Raw genomic sequence first — 25544 nt, forward strand, 5'->3', positions numbered from 1 at the left:
TTTCTCTCACTCAATCTAAGATACTTCACAGGGATATTACAAAAATAACATTTGGGGGAGGTAGAAGGGAGAGCCAAGTATTCTACTTTGAACTCCTTGATGGAAATGCTCATTCATTTGTCCATGCATTGGCAACAAAACCAACATGTGATGCAATATAGTCTAGCTGCCCCTGTGTGGGAAACTTCAACATAGCTCTACGGATATTGGAGGGTTTTGTTTAGTCCATATTTAAAAATGAACTGACATAATTTGCACATCTCAAACTAATAAGCAGACTAGAATGCAGTTTTCCTTTGGATCGAGCCATTCCCTGAATTTTGCAATGCAGTTTTCAGCTCAAAATATGTACATTTTAAGAAACAATGAGTATAAAATGTGTATTTTAGGGAAAAATCCATTCAAAGGAACAAAATGCACTGGAAAATGTTATTTTAGGGGAAATGTGTATAATTTAAGTGCCTGTTTTAATGTGATTTTTGTCTTTAAAAAAATCACATAAAATGAAATAGAACGGACTTATGATTGCACACATGTGAAACTGACACAAAGTGTAAAGAGTGTTCCATCCATCTTTAAAACCTACGTACTTTGGTTGAAGAATGGGATATAAATGCAATAAATAATTTATGCATGTCTGCATCTAGCCACCTCCTCCCAACAACTTAAATGTATGCACTGAGGGACTGATACCATGTGGCAAGAAAAAACACGAGATAACATCAGACATAAGAAGCGTTGGCAATAATTGTCTACACCACTAGAACTATAACATCGCATTGGAAATTTAACCTATTGGATTACTGGGGCACCCCTATGGCTTCCCTAAGCTACATATTCCTCATGGCATTGGGCTGGTCCTACTGTTAGACAGGTTGAGACAGACTGCCTAATGTGGAAGATTATGGGGCAAGGGAGGTTAGTCACTAGGGCAAGGTGAGGCAGAGCCCTTCATATACTTTTTTTCTGCATTCCAGAATGCATATCTAGAGCCCAGCAATCCTGGGCACCCCCCTTCCGACTCATATTCATAAATACCTTATCATTCAGGGACTGAAATGGAAATGGACTGCCTTCAAGTCGATCCCGACTTATGGCAACCCTATGAACAGGGTGTTCATGGTAAGCAGTATTCAGAGGGGGTTTACCAGTGCCTCCCTCTGCACAAGGCAGCCCCTTCCTTGTCCACAACTGCCAGCTAGGGGGCAACTGGGCTCCTTGGGACTATGCAACTTGCCCCCGGCATCACAGGTAGCAGGGCACATAACCCCTGAGTCACTCCCTGTGGGGGTGATCTTTAGCTGGCCCTTGACACCCAGGAGACGCGAGTGGGGATTTGAACTCACAGCCTCTGGACTCCCAGTCAGGCTCTCCTCCCCAGTGTGCTATACCAGCTACATGTAGTCTTTTCTGCCCATCTATTTTGGCATAAGCAGAACTGTAAAATTAGAGATGAATCTTGGTATTTGATGCTGACTCCTAGAAATGTGACATTTCTCCAGCTTTTCTCCTCTGGTGATTTTGTCTGAGAATTGCTTAAGTGCCCATTGTATTTTTTACAAATATACAAGAGGAGGGGGGGACAGCATAAGTTGGCTGTGCCTTCAGTGACCTCCCTTGGCTCTGCCTCCGATTGGCTGCCCTGTCCACTGCCCCAGCAGCTCTAGTGATTACCAGCTGCCACTGTTATAGGGTACTGTTAAAAAGCAGCAGTTTGTCAATTATTTTGTTGATTGGCACTGTGAGGGCACCATTTTGATTTTTGGCCTGAAGCATCAATGTGTCTTGGGCAATCTCTGCTGGATGTATAGCCCCAAAGCCTTCAGGAAGCTTTGAGGAGTTCCACTGCCCAGCAGATATGCCATTTTTTCATTATCCTGCACTTAAAACAGTAAAATTAGAGCAGCATCTCCCAATTAAAATTGACCCTTGGGGATTTGACATCGAATAGAGGCTGGGGAGGAAATCTAATTAAAGGAAAGATAGGGAAAAGTTAAAAGCCAGACTTACAGTTTTCTATGCTGAGTTAAATTGTGCCTGTTTATTCACAAGTAGTCCTGTCAGAACAAGAAATACTGTTAAAGAGAAAGGCACTCTACAATATTATTGTAATTCTGTATCTATATTTCCCTTTCCTGGGTGTTCCCCAAAAGATGCCACGTGCTTTGTTTACATCCAGGATAGATTACTCTAATGTGTTCTACATGGGGCTGCCCTTAAAGATGGTTTGGAAACTTCAAATAGGGCAGAATGTGGCAGTTGGAATGGTTGTTGGAACTAGGTGTTTACTTCACATTACAGTGATAGTACCATTGTCTGCTTATTTGTTTCCAGGCCCAGTTTGAGATACTGGTATTGGCCTTTGTATCTCTAAATGATTGGGGTCCAAGATATCTGAAGCAGAGCTTGGAAAAGTTACTTTTTGGAACTACAACTCCCATCAGCCCAATCTAGTGGCCATGCTGGCTGGGGCTGATGGGACTTGTCGTTCAAAAAAGTAACTTTTCCAAGCTCTGATCTGAAGGATACCCATATGAAGCTCCCCAAGCCTTGAAATCAGCTTCTTAGGTCCTGAACTCTGATCTACTGTGAGAGCTGTCATGTTGGCACATTTCGACAGGGCCTTTTCTATTGGGACCCCGCCACACAGTCACCAGAAAAATACATATCACCCCTCAATTGTGGGTTGATAGAAGGCACATAAAGACATTTTTAATTTGGTCTGCATTTGGATAATTTTATGGACTTGTGTTTTTTTTAGAAAATGGCTGCTGTACTTTTTAACACGATTTTAGCGCTGATATTTTGTGCTAGTTGATCGTTATCTTAATTGTTTGGGTTGTTGATGTGTTTTTGTTTTTTAAAAAATGGTTCTTCTATTTTCCTTTTGCATATGTAAGTCCCCTTGTACAGATACCCTGGAAATAGGGATAAAAAGCTATAGAACATACAAAGATAAAGAGTTGCATTCAGCTAAATCTTTCTCAGAGTAGACCCATTGAACTTAATAAACCTAAGTTCGTTGTGTCCATTGGTTCCAGTGGAACTTGTATTGAATACCACCCAATATAAATAATTCAGGCCTGGAAAGTAGGTGAATAGTATTGTTTTCTCTAGGAGCCCATCTGCAGTGAACATTTAAGACAGTATCATACCACTTTAAGAACATAAGGACATTAGAAGAGTCTGCTGGATCAAGCCAGTAGCTCATCTAGTCCAGCATCCTGTTCTCACAGTGGCCAACCAAGTGCCCAATGGGAACCCCACAAGCAGGACCTGAGGCCAAGAGCACTCTCCCCTCCTGCAGTTTTCAGCAATTGGCATTCAGAAGCATATTGCCTCCAACTATGGGGTATAGTCACTGTGGTTAGTAGCCACTGATAGACATATCCTCCATGAATTTGTCTAATTCTCTTTTAAAGCCATTAAACAGACATGGCTGCCCCCAAAGCAACCTGGGAACTTTGTTAAGGGTACTGAGAGATGTTAGGAAGCCCCTATTCCCCTCACAGAGCTACAGTTATCAGAGTGGTTTAATAGTCACTGCCTTTTCCTGGGGAACTCTGGGAACTGTAGCCCTGTGAGGGCGAACAGAGGTCTCATAACAACTCTCAGCAACCTAAACAAACTACAGTTCCTAGGATGCTTTGAGGGAAGCCATGACTGTTTAAAGTGGTATGATACTGCTTTAAAGGTGTAATGCAGATGTGGCCTCTATTGTAGACTAAAGCTACCTCCATGTCATAACTTTAAAACACTCCTGTAGCATCAAACCACTCTAAACAGTCCTGGCTTCCCCCAAAGAATCCTGAAAACTGTAGTTTGTTAAGGGAGCCGAGTTGTTGTTGTTGCTGCCGTTATTTGCCTTCAAGTTGATTATGACTTATGGCGACCCTATGAATCAGCGACATCCAATAGCATATGTTATAAACCACCCTGTTCAGATCTTGCAAGCTCAGGTCTGTTGCTTCCTTTATGGAATCAATCCATCTCTTGTTTGGTCTTCCTCTTTTTCTGCTCCCTCCTGTTTTTCCCAGCATTATTGTCTTTTCTAGTGAATCAGGTCTTTTCCTTATGTGTCCAAAGTATGATAACCTCAGTTTCATCATTTTAGCTTCTAGTGACAGTTCTAGTTTAATTTGTTCTAACACCCAATCATTTGTTTTTTTCATGGTCCATGGTATATGCAAAACTCTCCTCCAACACCACATTTCAAATGAGTTGATTTTTCTGTTATCCACCTTTTTCACTGTCCAACTTTCACATCCATACATAGAGATTGGGAAAACCATGGTCTGAATGATCGTGACTTTAGTGTTCAGTGATACATCTTATAATAATAATAATAAAATTTTATTTGTGAGTCACCAATCTGTCCGAATTAACGGACACTCTAGGCGACGTACAATAACATAGTAAAATACAACATACAAATAAAAAAGACACAATCATCAGTTAATCTAAAACCAGCCTTCAAGTAATACATCATAAAAACTAATCCACCCCAGAAATCCTGTAGGCCTGCCTGAATAGCCAGGTCTTTAAGGCTCGGTGAAAACCCATCAGGGAGGAGGCATGTCGAAGGTCAAAAGGAAGGGAATTCCAGAGGGTGGGGGCCACAATCGAGAATGCCCTCTCTCTGGTCCGCACCAGCCTAGCTGTTTTGACTGGTGGGACCGAGAGGAGGTCTTGTGTGGCTGATCTTGTCTGGTGGCATAATTGGTGATGCTGGAGGCGTTCCTTCAGATAAACTGGGCCGAAACCGTATAGGGTTTTAAAGGTCAACACCAACACCTTGAATTGGGCCCGGTAAACAACTGGTAACCAGTGTAGGTCTACTAACACCGGAGTGATATGATCCCAGCGACGGCTATGTTTAATCAAGCGTGCCGCCACATTCTGTACCAGCTGCAATTTCCGGACCGTTTTCAAGGGTAACCCCACGTAGAGCGCATTACAGTAGTCTAAGCGAGAGGAGACCAGGGCATGTATCACTCGTGGGAGCAGATACACAGGAAGGTAGGGTCACAGCCATTTGAGAACCAGTCTTGGCATTTGAGGACCTTTCCTAGTTCTCTCATAGCTGCCCTCCCCAGTCCTTGCCTTCTTCTAATTTCTTGACTATGGTATCCATTTTGGTTAATGACTGTGCCGAGGTATTGATAATCCTTGACAAGTTCAATGTCCTTGTTGTCAACTTTAAAGTTACATAAATCTTCTGTTATCATTACTTTAGTCTTTTTGATGTTCAACTGTAGTCCTGCTTTTGTGCTTTCTTCTTTAACTTTCATCAGTATTCGTTTCAAATCATTACTGGTTTCTGCTAGTAGTATGGTATCGTCTGCATCTTAAATTATTGATATTTCTCCCTCTAATTTTGATATCTCCTTCATCTTGGTCCAATCCTGCTTTCCGTATGATGTGTTTTGCATATAGATTAAACAAATAGGGTAATAAAATCAGAGCTTGGAAAAGTTACTTTTTTAAACTACAACTCCCATCAGCCCCAGCCAGCAAGACCACTAGATTGGGCTGATGGGAGTTGTAGTTCAAAAAAGTAACTTTTCCAAGCTCTGAATAAAATACACCCCTGTCTCACACCCTTTCTGATTGGAAACAAATTGGTTTCTCTATATTCTGTCCTTACAGTAGCCTCTTGTCCAGAGTATAGCTTGTGCATCAGGACAATCAGATGTTGTGGCACCCCCATTTCTTTTAAAGCATTCCATAGTTTTTCATGATCTACACCAGCCTTTCCCAACCACTGTGCCTCCAGATGTTGTTGGACCACAGTTCCCATTTTTCCTGGCCATTGGCAATGCTGGCTGAGGCTGATGGGAGTTGTGGTCCAACAGCATCTGGAGGCACACTGGTTGGGAAAGGCTGATCTACACAATCAAAGGCTTTGCTATAATCTATAAAGCACAGTGTGATTTCTTTCTGCAATGCCTTGGTCCATTCCATTATCCAATGTAAGTTTGCAATATGATCTCTGGTGCCTCTTCCTTTTCTAAATCCAGCTTGGACGTCTGGCATTTCTCACTCCATATATGGTAAGAGCCTTTGTTGTAGAATCTTGAGCATTACTTTACTTGCATGGGATATTAAGGCAACAGTTCAATAATTATTGCATTCCCTGGGATCCCTTCTTTGGAATTGGGATATATATGGACCCTTCCAGTCTGTGGGCCATTGTTTAGTTTTTCATATCTGTTGACAAATTTTTGCCAAAATCTGGACAGATTCAGTCTCAGTAACTTGTAGCAACTCTATTGGTATGCCATCTGTTCCTGGTGATTTGTTTCTTCCAAGTATTTTAAGAGCAGCTTTCACCTCACATTCTAAAATTTCTGGTTCGTCATCATACGGTTCCTATATGAATTAATCTGTTATCCTTGCATCTCTTTTATAGAGTTCTTCAGTGAATTGCTTCCATCTTCCTTTTATTTCATCTCAGTCAGTCAACATCCCTACTCTTGGTTTAAATTACCCTTTCATTTCTCTAATCTTTTGGAACAGGGCTCTTGTTCTTCCCTTTTTGTTGTCCTCTTCTTTTTCTATACAATAACTATTGTAATAGTTGTCTTTGTCCCTACGTACTAGTCACTGTATTATTGCATTTAGGGTTCAGACCGTGTTTCTATCTCCTTCTGCTTTCCTTCTTTCCTTAACCATTTTAAGAGTTTCATCAGTCATCCATTAAGATCTTTCTCTCTTTTTAACTAGAGGTATTGTGGGGTTTTTTGCATTCTTCCCTGATAATGTCTCTGACTTCAATCCATAGTTCTTCTGGTTCTTTATCAATGAAGTTTAAAGCCTCAAATATGTTCCTTATTTAATCTTTATATTCTTCTGGGATGATATTTAAATTGTATTTTGGCATTATGATTGCTTTGTTGTTCTTCTTTAGCTTTACTCTGATTTTTGATATTACCAGTACATGATCTGTACCACAGTCTGCTCCTGGTCTTGTTTTTGCAGAAAGTATGGAACTTCTCCATCTTCTGCTACCAATTATATAATCAATTTGATTCCTTTATTGACTATTTGGTGATGTCCACGTGTACAGTCATCTTTTCAGTTGCTCAAAAATGTGTTTGCAAGAAACAAATTATTGGCCTCAGAGAATTCAATAAGTCTTTCTCCTGCTTTATTTCTATATCCTAAGCCCCATATCTCCACAATTTCTAGTTCTTCTCTGTTCCCTGCTTTTGTATTCCAGTCCCCCATGATTATCAGCACATCTTGTTTTGGTGTGTGATCAATTTCTTCCTGTACTTCTGTACAAAATCTCTCAAATTCCTCTTCTTCTGCGTTTGCCATTGGAGCATAGACAAGATGGTTATGTTAATAGGTTTCCTGTTTAATCTCATTGATATCACTCATTCATACCTTGTGTTATAGCTCCTAATTGCTTTTACTACATCACTTCTCACTATTAAAGTGACCCTGTTTCTTCTTAATTTCTCATTTCCTGCATAAAATATTTTGTACTTGCCTGATTGAAAATATCCCATTCCCATCCATTTTAATTCACTCACACCAAGTATTGTAATGCTGATGCTTTCCATTTCTTCCTTGACAATTTCTGACTTTCCCTGGTTCATGCTTCTCACATTTCATGTTCCTAATGTGTATGTCATACAACTCCAGACTCTCCTTTCACATCTGTGCACATCAGCCTCTGGGCTTCCTTTCAGCTTTGACCCAGTGGCATCATTAGTCACATCGCTACTCTTACTTGTCCGTTGTTCTTCCCCAGTAGCTCATTTAGTGCCATGTGACCTGGACGTCTCATCTTCCAGCACTATCTGATGTTGGATTTTGGATACTCCCTTCATAGGGTTTTCATGGTAAGAGGTATTTAGAGGTGGTTTACCATTGCCTTCCTCTGAGTTTGGATGCATCTTAGTCTGGTGTCTCAGCTTTCACCATTCCGCCTTGGGTGCCCCTGCTAGGAGTCTAGCCTCTTGGTCTAAACTCCTGGCGGCATTGCTCATAGCTTCTTTGACGCTCTCAAACCCCCTCATCACGTTAAGGTATACACCCTAGAGGAGAGCCAAGTTGTTAGGAGACCCTTCACTATAGTTCCCAGGATTCTTTGGGGGGGGAGTCATGGCTCTTGGGGGGAGCCAAGGTCGATTTAAATATATGGTATGGATGTGAACTGAGAGATGGGAGAAGACCATCTACTGTAGGAATGCATGCCATATAATGGCCCACAACCTAGTCACTTAACCACTGTGATTCATTAGTTCTTGTACTGTGTGTTCCTTTAGGCACAAAGAGGAGAGCAGTGTTGCACTCATGTCCTGCATTTTAGTGGAGATTGCTGTTGCACTGAGGTCCTGCTTTCAGGCTTCCCATTGGCAGCTGGTTGGCCACTGTGAGAGCAGGATGCTGGACTAGATGGTCCTTTTGCCTGATCCAGAAGAGCTGTTCTTATGTCCTTTCATTTTTAACTATCACTGTCACAGATTGTGGGAAAAGTTGGACTGACTCCCACCTCAGCCTGTACTGCAGATGTGGATAGGTGATGTTTTAGACTTCTCTCAATGGCAACTGTACAAAAACTTTTTTTTAAAAAAAATGATCTCATCCCCTTCTCTGCCACACCTCTGTTGTTCTGCTGTAGTGTGATGCCACCATTCTGCCAAATGGGGGCCATTTTGGGAATCTTGAGTCAGTTTGGCATAGTTCCAAAGCAACACATAATATATACCAAGAGCCATGTGAAACAGAGGATAGCCTCCACTCTGAAGGACCCCTCTTCAGACTCTAGACCTTTCCTAAAAATAATGTAATCCTGTGGCTTTCCCCCACTATTACAGGTATGGGTGGTCTACTTGATGGCCAAAATAAACAGTGGTGCTGCATGCCCCAGCTATCACCTCCTGTTCCCTTTCCTCCAAAGTAATCTGATAGCCTAAATATTTTCTTTTCATCCTTGCCTTTAGTGAGTCTGCTTCCCATGAAATCTTCCCAGATCCCTTCCTCCAGAAGACTGTGATTCCCTCCACTAGCTTGGCTTGTACGCCTCAGCTGTCCAATCATCTTTGTGTCGTGAGACAACATTTTTTGTTACTGCTATTTTCCTCTCCTACTGGGCATTGTGTCTCATAATGTACCAGTTCAGTAGTATAGCACTTCCTTTGCATACAGAAGATCCCAATTATGGGAATGATTTCTTCCTCAGGCCTTTGAGAGCTTCAATGAGTTAGAGCAGGCAGTGGCTAGTTATAAGGCAGCTTCATATAGACACAGGGATGAAGTGGAGAGCAAATCTGAGCTGACCAGTATGCCTGGAATGTGTAGAGCAAGGCCAGTGTGGCAGCCTTCAGATGTTGCTCGACCACAAATCCCATCATCCTCACCTGTAGGATGTAACTGTGGGAGTTATAGTCCAGCAACATCTGGAGGGCACCATGTTGGCTACCCCTGGTGTAAAGAGTCCTCATTAAAATCAGGATCCTTTGATGGTGGGACCATCGTTTGAACCACAACCAGGTACCTGAGGTTCCAGAATGTGAAGACATTTTTGGAGTTAGAAAAATAACAGTTATTAAGTAGTATCACCTCTAAGGCTGCTAAGTTGTAATTATATTGTTGGAAGCAGAATTGCTTTGGTTTTAAAATCACGCACACACACTCTCTGTCTCTCCTGAGGTTATTGTGAGCTGACATTCCCTCCGCCCAGCAACCCTTATCTATTTCTCTCTCACTCCTTGGAAAATGCTCTCTGATTTACTTCTGTGATAAGATTGGGACAGCTCAGGGATCACATGGTTGAAATGAGCTTAGCTGGAAGGGAGACGATAACACCAGTTGAAAAACGGTGTTGGCAAATTTGTTCTAGGCAGAATTCTGTGAGTGTAAGGGACTGCTAAGTCAATTTTCCCATTTGTTTTACACTGCTTGTAGGTGTTTATCAGCCTTCCAATACCATTTGCCTCAACTTTGATTTCTCTTATGAAGGAATGTCAAGGGAAGCAGCATTTTCCTATTTCAGGAGGGGTCATTTCCTTGTTCAGTAGATTTGAGTGGCAGAGCAGTATAGGAAGCTGGTGGAATTTATGCTGGTTTAAATTAAATTGCCTCTCTTCTAAACTCTGTTCAGGAGCAGAGCTACTGCTGGCTGAGCTGGCCCAAGCCTGGCAGACAAAAAGCAAATAGAATTTGGTTTACGCCACCTTTTGTATTGATGTATCTTCTGCTCTGTTGCCAAGTCATGTGACTCAGCCGAAAGAGGTTTGGAATAGGTCTAAGTCTCTCCTTGCCTCATCCCACTCCCACAATGATTTTTTGGGGGGAATGTATACTGGTGTATGTTCCATTCAACTGGGTTGAGGGAGTTATGATGGCATATTAGCCAGGACAGCCCAAGGTCTGCCTATTCCAAACTCATTCATCTCAGCAGATCTTGGGTTTGGATCGTGCTGAAAGGCCTGAGTCTCATGAGAACTTTTATCCAAATTTGGGATTATTGGAGAGGGCAAAATGGAGACCAAACAAGTCCGCTTCTTTCTTATCATCCCTCTTATTGAAACAATTAGACTTCTCTTGGGTAGGGGACACTATATACACCCCCATAAACTTCCTTGGAATAATGCTACATCATGGCACAGAACAGCCATTTCCAACCTGGTACCTTCCAGATGTTTTGGACTACCATCATCTCCAGCCAGTATGGCCAATGGTTCGGGATGAAGAGGATCATAGTCCAAAGCATCTGGAAGGCACCAGGTTGGGAAAGTCTGGCATAGAATCATTGCAATGGGGAATTATGAGAAGGGGTATTTTGCCAGGTACCAAGATCTAGGAGAGGCACCATCATTGCTAAGATTCTCATTTGCCCCTGTTCTCTAAGAAGATCACTGGAACCTCCTCCCCTATTTTTCTGCCATCAGATGGGATGGGGAAATTGAGAGTTGGAATTTCAGCTTAGCTTTAGATTTGATCATATTCTGTAGTCAATTTCTGTTGTTGTTGTTTTTAAGATTTCCCCACAGTATAAATCAGGAACAGTTATGAGAGCATTACAAGCACCAATGCAATGCAGTCAACTTTTTTTACAAGACTTGCAAAGTTATGGCCTTCCCTCTGTGCTGCTTTTTATGATATATATACAGTTTCAAACAAAGTTCATGAAACTTAGGTGCTAAAGCCATGCCTGCGTTAATTAATGTTATGTATTTCTACTTAGATGTTTTAGCATTTAAATAAGACATTCAGGAATCTGGTGAAAGCCATTGTTTGTGTATCACTTTTGTATCCATTGCTATTCTTCAAAAGATCTAGGAGGAAGGGGAAAGCAAAGGTAGTGTCTTGCAGGGGTGGAGAACCTGGGCCCTCCAGGTGCTGCACTACCACTCCCGTCATCCCTAACCATAGAACATGGGCCAATAGGAGCAGGAGTCCAACAAGATCTGGAGGGCTGCAAGTTCCTCATCCCTGCTTCATTGGATGGCTTTTTAAAAGGATTAGATAAATTAATGAAGGCTATCAGTGGCTATCAATACTTTCTCCAAGATCAGGGACAGTATGCCTCTAAATACCAGTTGCTGGGGATCACAAGTGGAAGAGTGATGTTGTGCTTATGTTCTGCTCATGGACATCACATCAGCATCTGGTTGGCCAATATGAGAACAGGATGATGGACTAGACTGGTCTTTGGCCTGATCCAGCAGTGCCGTTCTTGTGTTCTTATCCTCACTATCACCCTGTGAAGTAGTTTTTACTGTGACTCAGTGACACATTACTAAATTATTAGTCACTATTTCTCAGAAGGGAAGCAGGTGGGGAAACAAATGGACCCCCAAATTGTAATAGATGCCTCTGTGGGAAAAGTGTTACAGCTATCCTTCTGAAATTTAGCAGGTTTAATATCCTCTGGAGGGACAAACTTGCCTGCAAATTTCATCAAATAAGCACAAAAGTCACTTTAATTATTCTGGACTGTATGCCTGCAAATTCTATCCATTCCTTTCAGAAGCAAAAAAGAAAATAAAGAATAAGAAACAGTATAGCTTTTTTTTAAAAAAAATCCCAATAGCAAATAGGGGGAGCAGATTCAAATGGGCCCAGTACTGAATCAAGAAGCCTAAAAAGTGCTTCGTACTGGGATGGGCTGCATTTTGAAGTGCTAATTTGGGGTCTGAACAGAATCTTGTCATTTGGGCACACTCCTACCACTGACTCAGATTGCTTCAAAATGGGATTATTCAAATTCATGGAGCAGATGTCTGCCTATGAATATTACTCATGACAACTAATAGGATATTGCAATTTCAGAAGCGGTATGCTACACAATACCAACTCTGAGGAGTGACAGCTAAAGAGAGCTATTTCCCTTATGTCCTGATTTCAGCTTCCCAGTGGCCATTGTTAAGAAACACGATGCTGAACTAGATGGATCATTGGTCTGATCCATCAAGGCTCTTCTTCTTATGTTCTTAAGAATTGTCCAACATCACCCAGTCACCTTCATCTCTGTATGGGAAATTCAACCCATGCCCTGTGAGATGAAGGGCAGAGCTGTGTGTGCCACATGCCATGCCCCTGTGCCCCCTAAACTAACCTGTTATCTTCAGGTGCAGTGGAAAATGTGGATCATTGCCAGTATTGAAATAATTCAACTGCCAATTCAATCAGCTTCTGTATGTGGAATGAGGAGAAGGATACAATTTTGTCATTTGCCTTAGGCAGCCCAAAGTTTTGGAGTGGCGGAGAGTGAGAGAGTGAGAGAGAGAGAGAGATTGGCCCAAGGCTGAGTGGTGAATTGAGATAGGGTTTAAATTTGAAATAGGGTTCTGTCACCCAACGAAAGAAATTAAAGTTGATTAATGAAATGGGTTTTAATCGATTAGTGAAATCAGTTAGATCCCCATTGAATGGTTTTGAAAGAAAATAAATAATTGTTTATTTGTTTTTAGATGTTGCTGTATGTGGTCCCATCTGTACCATACTTTGAAAGCAGTATCACACTACTTAAAATAGCCATGGCTTCCCCAAAAGAATTCTGGGAACTGTTGCTTATTAAGGGGCTGAGAGTTGTTAGGAGACCTCTATTTCTCTCACAGAGCTACAATTTCCAGAGTTCCCTGGTAGGAGGGATTGACTGTTATACCACTCTGGGAATTGTAGCTCTCTGAGGGGAATAGGGGTCTCCTAACAATTATCAGTACCCTTTACAAACGATAGTCCCCAGGATTCTTTGGGGGAAGCCATGACTGTTTAAAGTGTTGTGATACTGTTTCAAATGTATAGTGCAGATGGGGCCCGTGTCTCAGCAGGTCCTGTCTTAAAAGTGATCGCTCCTGTGTGAGAGTGAAAATGTGGTGGCACTTCTAAGGTGATGCCTTCCGTTTGCATCACTTTTATGAGCGTATATATTAAAATAGTAATTAATATTTTTAATAAAAAAATGTGTTGTCTGATTAATCAGGAATAACACTTCAGTCATATCATTAGGATTTTAATCAATTACTATTGCCAATTAATTGATGTTATGGTTGCAGCTCTCATCGACACGGTAATAGTAATGATTGTGAGAACAGATGAGAGGGTGGTTACTATTTTAGAGAAAATGATTTGAGGCCCAGAGGTGTCACTCTTGCTTGTGGGCTAAAACAACAACAATGGGTTGTATCCAGGGTAATCCTACTCAGCTTAAACCCACTGAAATTAATTAATTAAGATAGCCATGCCCTCTAAATTCAGTGAGTCTACTCTGAGTAGGACCAGCATTGGATACCAATGCAATCACAAAATTAACTAAAAGATGTCAGAACGGTGTTGTGTTCTTATTTATTTATTACCTGTATACCCCATCTTCCATCCAAGGAGCTCATGTTAGTATACATAGCTGTCCCCATCTCCATATTATCCTCATAACAGCCCTCTGAGGTAGGCTAGTCTAAGAGTTGGTGACTGGCCCAAAGTCACCCAGTGAGCCACAAGGATGAGTGGGCATTTGAACCCTGGTCTCTCACATCCTAGTCCAGCACTCTAACCACTACACCATATTGGTCACTATCCCTAGAACTCTCAAGAACATGCCAAGCCTGATTTCTGTGCCGTCCCTAGCTGCACACTCTTCAGTGTAAACAAAGGAGCACTATTTTGCCATTAAATAAGCATCTTAATTAGAAGAGGTCTACATTTCTGTCATTTCTGGGAGCATGTAGCTCCCTCTTGTGGCTAATTAAACAAAATATCACACTTTTAAAGACCTTGGGTAATTGCCATCATTTTAAAAACGGGGCAAAGCTTGCAAACCAAGAGACATATTAGGTTCTTGATTCTTGTGCACTGGGTTGTGTTCTGAAGCACGTCTGTTATATCGGTTTATTTCCTGCTACTTTGTTTGCAAAATTTGGAGAAAGCATGACCAGAGGCAAAAGTCAACGGTAGGAGAAAGAGTAAGCTTATAGGTAAGCAAACATTTCAGGTGTGTATGAAGAAGGACTGCCATGCAAAGCAATGAAACTTCCACTTCCTTGAACACAAACTCCTTTATCTATATTTTTCATCAGTATAGCATCAAATGGTTATCCAAAGAATCCTGAGAGCTATAGTTCGGTGAAATACTTTCAGCAATCTCTTGCCCAGCCCCTCCCCAGTTCTCAGGTTTATCTGGGAAGAAAGAATGGCTGTGTTTATGCTCTAAGAGGATAAATTGTTCCTAATTATTATTTCTCTTTCTCCTTCCCTCCCCCATATCCTGTATGCTGACTTTGCTGGGATCCTCACTATTATATTTGCCTCATGCAGGTAATATATAATGACAGACCAGAGGGCTCCAAATTCCGAATTTTTGGAAAAGGAGTGGAACAGGAGCCAAAGGGAGCTTTCAGAATTGTGGAGAGCACAGGAGAGGTCCTTGTGACACGGCCACTTGACAGAGAAGCAATTGCCACGTACCAGGTAAATTGCCATGGAAAACATATAGTCATCTCTCTCTTTTTAACTTTGGGCGCTGCCAGGTTGTCAGTTTTTGTGCAAGTTTTCCAATCACATGCCAGAGCTTTAGGTGTGCACAATTAAAGTGGATTAATGTGCTCTGTCACCCTAGCAAAACTAACCAGTTTTTTTTTTAAAAAAATTGTTTGGGAAGTGATGAGGAAATGTATTGAAGTGTGAAATGAATGAATAATTTAACGGGAAGATGTGTAATCATCCCACAAGCAAATAAGAAGTACTGTAGGATGAATGTTTGTTGCTGTATAACCACCCCCACAAACAAATCAGAACAAATGGTCAATAAACACTAGGTATAATCTAACTATTGGGTAAGCTTTATACAAGCAAGTCAGGGTGAATGCTCAGTAATCTGAAGGGTTAGGATTTATGCTTCTTGCACATGTATAATCTCAGCTTTAGTGTGTTTCTATTTCATCATGTTCTAAATTGTGATATAGGTAAGTGTGTAATGTCCAAAGTGATGACCCAAATCAGAACATGTAGTGCGAATCTTCTAGGAATTGGGGATAATTTTGTTTGATTTTAATGTGAACCTATGAAATTCACACATTCCAGATCGAAACACATACCAAAATGGAACTCTTTTTTGAAATTTGCACTTCTCTGAAATTTGCAATGCAGGACTCCAGCTCCGTAATGTATACAAAAACTGTATACTAGTAAACATGCAAACAAAAATGAATAAATTAGTGAAAATAACTTATAGAAATGCATTACATTAAGCAAAATTGCTTGCAAAAATGCATATGCTAGGCAATACCGCATTAAAACGTGCATATTAGGATAAATGAAATGTGCATGAGTTTGCCTATGGACTCTTTTTTTAAAAAAAGCTTGCAAATATATGCAGATATGGAGTGAACCAAATTTAAGATTGAAAAAAAGAAAGAAATGGAGGTAAGCTGAAACGGACAGATTTGTCCATCTTTAGATTTGTACCTTCTCCAAACCTACACTCCTGTTGTCTTCCCGTCAGACTCTCAGTGCAGAGAGGATCATGTCCCAGAGAATGACAAGTACTAGAGCAAGGGTTGCCAACTTTCTTAGGCCTGTGGGCACATTTGGATTTTTGACCGAGTGCAAGATTACCACCCCCTTGGAGAGATAGAAAGATGAAACATCTCTCTCACACACACTTTGTTTTTCTAAGCAATCTGGTAAAGGTTGGATCCAGTAAAAATAATCTGTGCCTCGAAAAGCACAGAGAGCTGAAGGAGGAAGTAGAACAGAGAGTCACTCTTCCAACTTCCTTCTTCAGTTCTATGTACTTTTCAAGAGAGGAAAAGGTAACCACCCTCACCACAAGCACAAGGAAAGAAGAGTGTATGGACAAGAAGTAGGAAAACAGGCAGAGATATATTATGGGGTACATCTTAGTGGCTTATCTCAACAATCAATTGTATAGGCTATATAGGTGGTGACACAGGATGGGGTCTCCTGGATCAGAAGGATTCTTGTCTACTGTGCTTGCATCCTGAATTTATTTTCTTTGGTCAGTGATCCTCATGGCACTAGGGATAGAATACTAGCAGCACCTGTCATTAAGGGGTCAAAATTCAAGTAGTGCAGTGTCTGATTCTCCCAATAGGTGTCAAATTCTATGTGGCCAGAGGTGATCAAAGGACAGCCCTTTCTTATGTTAAACCACACATTGGACCAATTACAGCACATCCTCAATTACAACCCAAATTTATTCCCATTAGAATGGCCTCCCACTGCCCTTAAGCCTTGCAAATCACATTTAAAAAAATTGCAGCATGCTCGATGAGCCAGAAACGAGATGCAAATGTATCTTTTAATGGGCTGCAACTCTTTCTGTGTGACCCGCAATATAATTCTGGTGCTCAGCAGGCCAGCAGGAGCCCTATTGAGCAAACTGCAGTTGAGAAGTTCTGCAGAAGGAGAATGTTCAACTTGATTAGTCAGTCTTTGGAAAAACAATGAACTGAAATCAATGAAGATGTATTGTGAAGTCAAGAAAGCGGTGGGGGTTCTCCCTCCTTTGATTTTTCTTGATACATGAAAGTATTTGAGTTTCTTGCACATCTCTTCAGTCTCTGGAATCTTTTTTTAAAAAAATTGCTTTCCTTCATTCAATGCTTATGAATTATTTTAAAAGCACAAATGGAGGTGAAAAATAAGAGGAGACGACTCTCCATGGAAAGGTATAAATATTTTCTGAGCTGACAGTGCAGCAGAACAGAATCCCAGCAGTCTGCAAAGCTGGAAGTGATAAGTGGGTCATCTGGTTCAACTCAATAGACTTGAGAGATGGGTCCAACTCAAATTCAAATTATAACTGCAACAGAGAACTTTCTGTGGTACAATTTTTCTCTCCAGAAGAGGTGTGATTTGCCACTTGTCTGGAGCAAGTAGACATTAACCCTAAGTGAATGGATGAGCTGAATGCCCTCTCGGTAGAGACACCATTGACTTTTGCTTAAAGCAAAATTGGAGGTGAACTTGGAAGTTCCTACTGGAACACGGAATTTGAATGGTTTTGAGAGAAGCAACAATAATTTCAATAAGACTAACAGCATGTCTCAGAGGAAGGGAGAAGTCCTCATATCCCTACCCGGGAACTTAGACAAAAAGCACTGTGCAGGTTGTCAGTCAATTTATTTTCTCACATGTATATTTCATCTTTCTCCATTATGGAGCCCAAGGTGACTCCAAGCAGTCTCCCATCCAGACCTGCTTGGCTTCAGCAAGGTGGTTGCCCTCATGGGACTTCAGTCAATCTGTCACTCTTCGTAACTAGCCCAAGCAAAAAGTGGTGAACTCTCCTTAGCTTGATTTAGAATTCAGCCAGAAGAGATTAATTTGCATTAAAGACTGGAACATCTGGGAGGATGCCCTAAATCTAACCCTAAGCAAGGAGTGGGAAACAAATTGCAAACACAACTAGAGATGGTGTGTGTGTATTAGTCTGTAGCATTATGTGAAGAGTAGCATAGCTCCATATGTTGTTGAACTACAACTCCCATCAGCCCCAGCAAGCATTGCCAATATTCAGGGACAATGGTAGTTGTAGTTCAGTAACATCTGGACGGCCAAAGGTTCCCCAGCCCTGACCTAAGCTAAAGAGGTCGTGGAAACATGGGTGGAACATAAAGGAACATAAAGAGCTGGTTGAAACCAAGTCAGACCAACAGTCCATCTAGATCAGTATGGTCTGCAGTAACTGGCAGTGGCTCTGTAGGGTTTCAGGCAGGGAACATTTCCCACCCTGTTTACAGATGCCAGGTATTGAACCTGGGGCCTTCTGTATGTGAAGCAGATGCCCTGTTGTTGAGCTATGGCTATGGCTCCTCCATAAATCAAGTAGAGTCTATAATAAAGACTTTTGCTTTTGGTATTAGCTGTTTGGCTTAGGAAACCTCCCAGACAAGCTCAAGGCTGCACATCTTAGCTCCAACTCATACGGAAAGCTTGAGACAGCCACTGGGCTTACCCATCAGACCCTGAACTCTTCAAAATTTCTTTGGGGGATTTGCCTACTGTGTGAGCACAGACTGATGTCCAGAATTCAGATTAAGCATAGATTCAAATTAAGCATCTCCTGTGCATGATGCAAACCCCCCATTTTCTGCTCTGTGAGAGCAAGGGTTTTCTAAGACAGATTTTTGATAGTTTTATATGTACCCAAAATGATGCTTCCACTGATCCAATGGTGGACCAACTTTATGAATGTATGAAGCTGCTTTATGTCATTGGTCCATCAAGCTCTGTACTTTCTCTTTTAAAAAGTCAAAAGGGAGATCATTCCATCTAAACAAAAAAAAACAAAAAAAACAAGTAGCACAGATTAACTAATGGAATTAGTATCCACCTTTCCTAATCTATTTCACAGACTTGGCCATTCATGAATTATTCCACTAGTCCCAGTAAACAGCTTGCAAATCAATTCAATAAACAGGAATAACAAATCCAATTTTGTGGACAGGAGGCTATTAATACATTAACCGCCCAATGTTTGTGACAGATAATTTCTGCCTAACAATCAGTCTCCAATGTCATTTTATTTTTCCCCAAATTGCAAATGTGTTTTTGTTTCACGGAGGGTGCTCAGCTAAAGTGGGAGGTGAGGAAATCCCTTCATTACTGCAGAATATTGTTCCACATAATATTGTACAAAATACTGAAAACAAAATCCCTCTTTCAGAAAAGCTGTCTGGCGCTTCCCATTGCATATTGAAAGTCAAGCCTGTCTGTAAGGAGCCAATACTAATTTTATTTACTTATTCATGTATTTGGCATGATTATATCTCATGGTACAACTTCAAGCATCTTTCAAAGTGGCTTACAAAAGATTCTCAGGGAGGAGGAAGGAAGGCACACTGTGAACTAGTACAGCAGAGATGGGGAACCTATTCCAGCCCAAGGGCCACATTCACTTCTGGGAAATGCTCCAGGGGTCACATGACAGTGGTGGGCAGGGGAAGAGGCAAAAGGAGACGGAGCAATGAACACAAATTTTACCTTGGCACACTAGGCTAGTTTCTACACACACTCACATGCCTCCATCCCGGCAACCAAAAGGCATTAACAGAGTCCGAGGATGTATTCCATCCAGGACACTCAAGGAGGATGTGGAAGAGGGGCAGTAGGGGATGTGGCTGGGGAGAGTCCCAAGGGCCAAACAGAGAGGCTTGGAGGGCCACATTCAGGCTGTAGATCTGAGATTTCCCACCCCCATAGTACAACAACAGAAATTATATGGTGTCCATATGGAATCAGGATTATTCAGGCAACATTTCCTGGCTTTGTTCTTCCCTGGTATCATCACCAACTCCTACTTTGAGGGAAGAGAGTGGGGCTGAGTGGCTGGATCTCACTCAGTCCGCCATAGAAACAGTCTTCCCTTGTGGGCAGTTGGCAGACAGGAGATCCTCTAAGCCCATGAGTGGAGCTGAGCAGCTGGGTGTCACTCAGTCTTCCCTTGCAGTCTACCCACCTCTCATCCGATATGCTAAGGTGGGGTAGACAACATGGTCCTTCTCAATGTTGCTGGACTGTAATTGTCATCATGCCAGGCCCATATCAAAGTGCTGGTTTTGACTTATAAAGCCTTATATGTCTCATACCTCAAGGACCTCCTCATCCCACCTGAACAACCTGGACCTCACATACTTGATCTGAGGCCCTTCTCCATGTGCAGAGGATGGCAACATGAGAACAGGCCTTCTCAGTTGTGGCTCTCCATTTGTGGAATGCTGGCCAAAAAAGTTTAGCCACTCCTGCTTTAGATGGCCAGCACCATGGACAGATCACATTTGAACTGGTTATAAGTCACGCAGGTGAAAAGACAAACTAAGGCTGCAGTCCAATACATGTCTACTCAGTTCCATTCGGTTCAATGGGACTTACTCCCAGGTGTATTGCACTGCATCTTAAGGAGCAGAAAGCTGGAAATGTTGCTCCAGCAATAGCCTGGAGCCAACTGCAAGCTTAAAATAGGCCTGCAGCAAAGTGGGTGTCTTGAGCTCTAACTCATCAGAGCCTCCTGAGTAACCTTCCAGGGCTTGAATTCCAGTAGGGCCAGAGGCAAAATGTGGGTGGGGTGCAGAATGCAACTCTTACCATTGTACAGTAGGTTATATTCCAGCCATGGAAAAATGAGAGGCATCTACACATACACCTCCCCAGCTGGGCAAGTAAGAGGCATTGTCACAGCACAAGAAATCATTCCATCCAGACAAAACCTGCGGAAGAGGGCATGGGGAAGGGCCATTGATGGGTGTGGTCTGGGAGAGTACGACGTGGCCTGGGGGGGGAGGCATGGCCTGAGAGTCCCAAGTGTCAGATAGAGAGCTCTGGGAGGACCAATTCTGCCTCTCTCCTGACCTGAAATTCCCCACACTTGGCATAAGGAAAGTGTGCCTTATTCTAAAGATTCCTGTTCTGGAAACTGGCTGGGAAACTCCTTGGTGCCACAGCACATGTTGTGGTAGCTTAGAGGAGTTCTCCATGTGGCAGCTGGTTTTGGAGTCAGATGAAGGAGGCAACTGCAGGGCAACCTTCTCGAGCCCAGAGGATGAAGGCATGGCTGCCCACTGGAGCTCCCCTTCTCCAGAAATCATTATACTCTCTCATGGGCTGTTTCCTCAGTCCAGTCTCTCCCCTCTCCCGCCCGCCATATCATTGGACTCCTCCCCTGATTGCAAGGTTTCTGAGTCCTGGGCCGTTGCAATACCTCAGGAAAGCCCAGTGGTAGAGCATCTGACTGAGCTAGATGGACCATTGGTCTGACTCAGTTTATGGTAGCTTCCTGTGTGCCTTGTGAAGAGTTTCCAAGCCCCTCCCCCCAGCAGTTTTCTGGATGCCATTCATCTGTCATATGAATCAGGCTTCCGCTACAATCATTATTTGATATGATTCATCCCCATCACCACCACCCCATTTCCATAATCCTGTTCAGTATCCTAATTAATCTGTCCCAGAGAAAACAGTGGTATTTCCTGGCTTCTTTCACAGAACTGCTGGCATAATTGGTCTGAATCTTTCTTGTTTTGTGCCACTATCAAAAGCTTGGAATCTTTGTCTAGGAAGACAGCCTGTCACTGCAAGGGAAGGAAATAAAGTAAAATAAGAAGAATGAAAGCTTCTTAACAATTGATTTCACACCTGGTACATGTTAAACATTTTTTCCTAAGACAAATCACACACACACACAAATCTTTCCTAGAAAGAGAATAAAATAATCTCTGTTTTGTTTCTCCTCTTAAAAAAGAGGGATTGCCTAGGTACGTTTTGTCAGCACTCCAATTTTCATCACATTGGCTGACTGGCATTATCAGACTTCTCCCTCTGCTCCCCCCCCCCCGGACATCTTATGCCTGCAGAGTGTCAGTTTCCAATTGTGCCTTGCTTCCAAGTATTTGTACTTTGAAAACAGCTACATAAAAGACCTGTGAGTGACTGCTATTATCTCCTGAAAGGCTGGAGCACTCCAAAAGGTTGGCTCCCCACCGCCTAATTTGACTCTGGAGGCTTTAGAGCTGACAAGTCTAAAGCTTCTGATCAGGATACTTTGTCATCATATTGGCCCCACGAATGAGTGTGCCTCAGGAACAGATTCTCAGCCCTGTCCTCCTTTGGAACCTCTTGGGTTCTGAGAACATCAGTGTTATTGGTGGTATGCCACTGAATGCCAGGTCTAAAGGGAACAAAGTGCTTTCATCTAAGGATACAGGAACAGTCCTGATGGAGCTGTCCAAAGGCCCATCTGCTCCAGCTGGACTAGATGTTCCTTTGGTTTGATCCACCAGGGATCTTCTTAGGTTGCCACCTTCTCACCTGGCACCCTGTTCACTCAGATGTCCAGTCCATGCCAAGCTGAGAAGTTGCCTGGGCATCAGATAGTACCATATGTACATGCCCTCTGCTTCCCTACCTCCCGCATACAGGATGTCTGCTCATACCACCACTTCATGCTGTCCCTTCCCCTTGAGCTAACCTTAGGGGCCCAGAATCCAACATGTACATATCCATGAACATCTGGATCCACACATTATATTTGTCCATGCAAATATATGCTTGAGGTATGTCCATGAATTTACTGCCCATTTACACACACACACACACAACACACACAACACACACACACACACACTCTTTCCTGACAGGGAGATCTTGGGGAATTGGTTTTGACCTGAGTTCAGTTCCCTTCCCTTCTGAACATGGTGGGTAGGATTACTGGCCAATGTGAAAGGTAGGAGGGGAATTCTTTTTAAGATGGGCCACAAGCACAGCTGTAATTGCAGGCAACTAGTCATACAGTAGAGAGTCAGTGTGGTGTAGTGGTTAAGGTGTTGGACCTGGGAAACCAGGGTTCAAATCCCCACATAGTCTTGAAGCTCACTGGGTGAACTTGGGCCAGTCACTTCCTCTCAGCCTCATGAAAACCCTATTCATAGGGTTGCCATAAGTCGGAATCTACTTGAAGGTAGTACCTTTACCTTTTAGTCAAACAGAACAGCTGGTCTTAAATCCCATCAGCCCCAGCCAGCATGACCAGTGGTTAGGAGTGATAGGAGTTGTAATCCAGCAATATCTGGAGGCCAAAGATTTCCCAACCCTGCTATTGATATTATGTTTCTACCATTTGTGTTTTAGAGCAGGGGCAGGCAACCTGTGGCCCTCCAGATGTTGTTGGATTCCAACTCCCATCAGCCCCAGCCAGCATGGCCAATTGTCATGGATGATATAGTCCAGTAACATCTGGAGGACCACACATTAGCCACTCCTAATCTCCCAGTTGTCTAATCCTGCATTTTCCTAGTGACAACCAATGGTAGCAGACATTGTAGGATTACATACATTTTAGATGCAAGTGATTTTATAGCACATTCCAGAGAGAAGGTGTAGTTAATCTGCATAGGCACCTGGATATTACATATCTTCTTCATTTTACTATAAATAGCTGCTTTTAGCTGTTGATTTGATTTGAAATGTGATGAGGTTTCAGTGGGGGCATTGCACATTCTCATTTCCTGTTTCATCTAGTACATTTCTATCATTCATCGAGGACAGCCTTGGCTAGCTGGGTGCCCTCCAGGTATTTTGAGCTGCACCTCCCAGCATCTATGGTCAGCTGTGATAGCTGGGACTGCTAGGAGTTGTAGACCAAGTCATCAGGAGGGTACCAGGTTGGCCAGAGCTGATGTAGAAGTCCTGTAGGGTGAGCCCAGATTCTGCTCTCATCCTTGTTGCATCTAAGGATGTGTTAGAATTCCACCCAATTAATATTTGGTACCAAATTTTCCATAAATTCACTTATCTATCATTGTGGATCAGATTTTTAAGCATCAATTTCCCATGGCAATTTTTGAAAATGGGTTTAAAAAAAAAGAAAAAAAAAAGAACGATAATTGTATCAATATTTCCTTTAAAAGTATCAATATTTCCTTTCAAAGAGCTGAGATTAATATCAATATTTTTGTGAGGGAAAAATGGATCAGTAAAAGCAGCAGCTAGTGGACAAACAACAAACTGAAATCAATACTGGCCTGTCGGGTAGACAGAGTGCTTTTGAACCAGCACGCGCCAACGGATCCCATCCCTAGTTGTATCTTTGTTCAACTTTGTTACATCTTTACAAGAAAAAACAGAAATGAATGTTATAAATGTGAAGAATCCAAAAGAGGTTTATTTACACTTTATCACAGCACGAACTGGGCAGCAACTTTAAATCTTTGTGCTAACATGAAAAAGATGAATGGAAGGAGAGTGAAATTAAGTGCTTTTCCATTATCTCCAGGAACTGGTGAAATGAAAGGGGGGGGGACAATCCTGTTGATAAAAAGAAAGAAATATATATACTACTGTAGTAGAAACAAAAAAGTCCATACACTGGCATTAAAACATTAAAGGTCAGTGTTTTTTTAAAAGGCAATGCAGTGGTATAGATGGAAAGAATAATGAGTACATGCACATTCCCACAACTAAATTAGAGCTAACGTTTTGTCACAGTATGCTAAGCTGGTTTTTGCCGTTATAAATCAAATGGCAGTTAAACACCCTGAGAATGCCTCCACATGCTTCTGTCATTCACTCAGGAAGGAGCACATGTGCCCCCTTCCACTCCCTGGGGATTTGGCAGCAAGTGGAATGAAATAATTCTCTCCCGCCAAATCTCTGGTGTGATTTGTGGAAGCCAGAAGAGCTCCTGTAATTCACTCCAGGGACACAACAAATGTCCCCTACTTGGAACACAGGAAGCTGACTAATATGCAGTCAAATTACTGGCCCATCTAGCTCAGTATAGTCTACACTGACTGGCAGGAGCTCTCCAGGGTTCCAGACAGGATTCTCTCCCAGACCTGCTGGAGATTCTGGGAATTGCACCCGGGACCTTCTGCATGCAAAGCAGGTGCTCCACCACTGAGCTATGGACTTTCCTAATGTGGTTTAGCTGCACTGTACATGCCCCAGATTCTCTCCAATACAGTGATGAGGGTCAACAAAATAACATCCAGCTCTTGGGATTTGAATCCATCCCATCCCTGAAGCAGAGCTCCCCAATACAGTGAGAATCAGGCTGATAAAAACATCCCTCCCTTCCTCTCTCCACCCTTCTTGGAATGGCTTGGAAGGTGAAATGTGGTGGCTATGTGCTAAGCCAGGAGTGGGGAACCTCCAGCCCATGGGACAACCTGGCCCACCAGACCTCCCCATTTGGTCCACAAGTCCATTTAGGGGAAGCCACGCCCACCTGCCTTACACATGATGCCATATATGTTTGGAAGCATCCCCATGTTTCCTCTTTCCACCTCTGGCATTAGGGATGGAAGGGAGACATGCAAGGAGTCTTCAAAGGGCAAGGGATTTTGACAGGTGGGCAGGACAACCAACCTGTCAGTCATGTGATATCATGTAATTGTCAGGTAGGTTGCCCTACCCACTTGTCCAAGGTGGCCTACAAAGTGGGGCAGGTAAACATCTGGTCCCTGGAGCCAAAAAGGTTCCCCACCCATTTGCTAAACCCTGGCCTTGCATGCCACAATTTCTATAGGTGAGGAAGGGAGAGTCCAAAACACCTTCTCTTTGTATAGGAAATC

At 42.5% G+C, this 25544-nt stretch overlaps 1 protein-coding gene across 1 annotated transcript in view; it reads left to right on the forward strand.

Annotated features, from left to right (window-relative positions):
* CDH13 (cadherin 13) overlaps nt 1-25544 on the forward strand; it is a 793102-nt gene that overhangs the window by 404324 nt on the left and 363234 nt on the right. The window contains exon 5 of the mRNA XM_061594241.1: nt 14773-14925. Coding sequence (XP_061450225.1) covers nt 14773-14925 — 153 coding nt within the window. The remainder of the gene's footprint in view (nt 1-14772; nt 14926-25544) is intronic.

This window comes from Rhineura floridana, chromosome 13 (assembly GCF_030035675.1).
Source record: "Rhineura floridana isolate rRhiFlo1 chromosome 13, rRhiFlo1.hap2, whole genome shotgun sequence".
In the NCBI taxonomy this organism is placed as follows: Eukaryota; Metazoa; Chordata; class Lepidosauria; order Squamata; family Rhineuridae; genus Rhineura; species Rhineura floridana.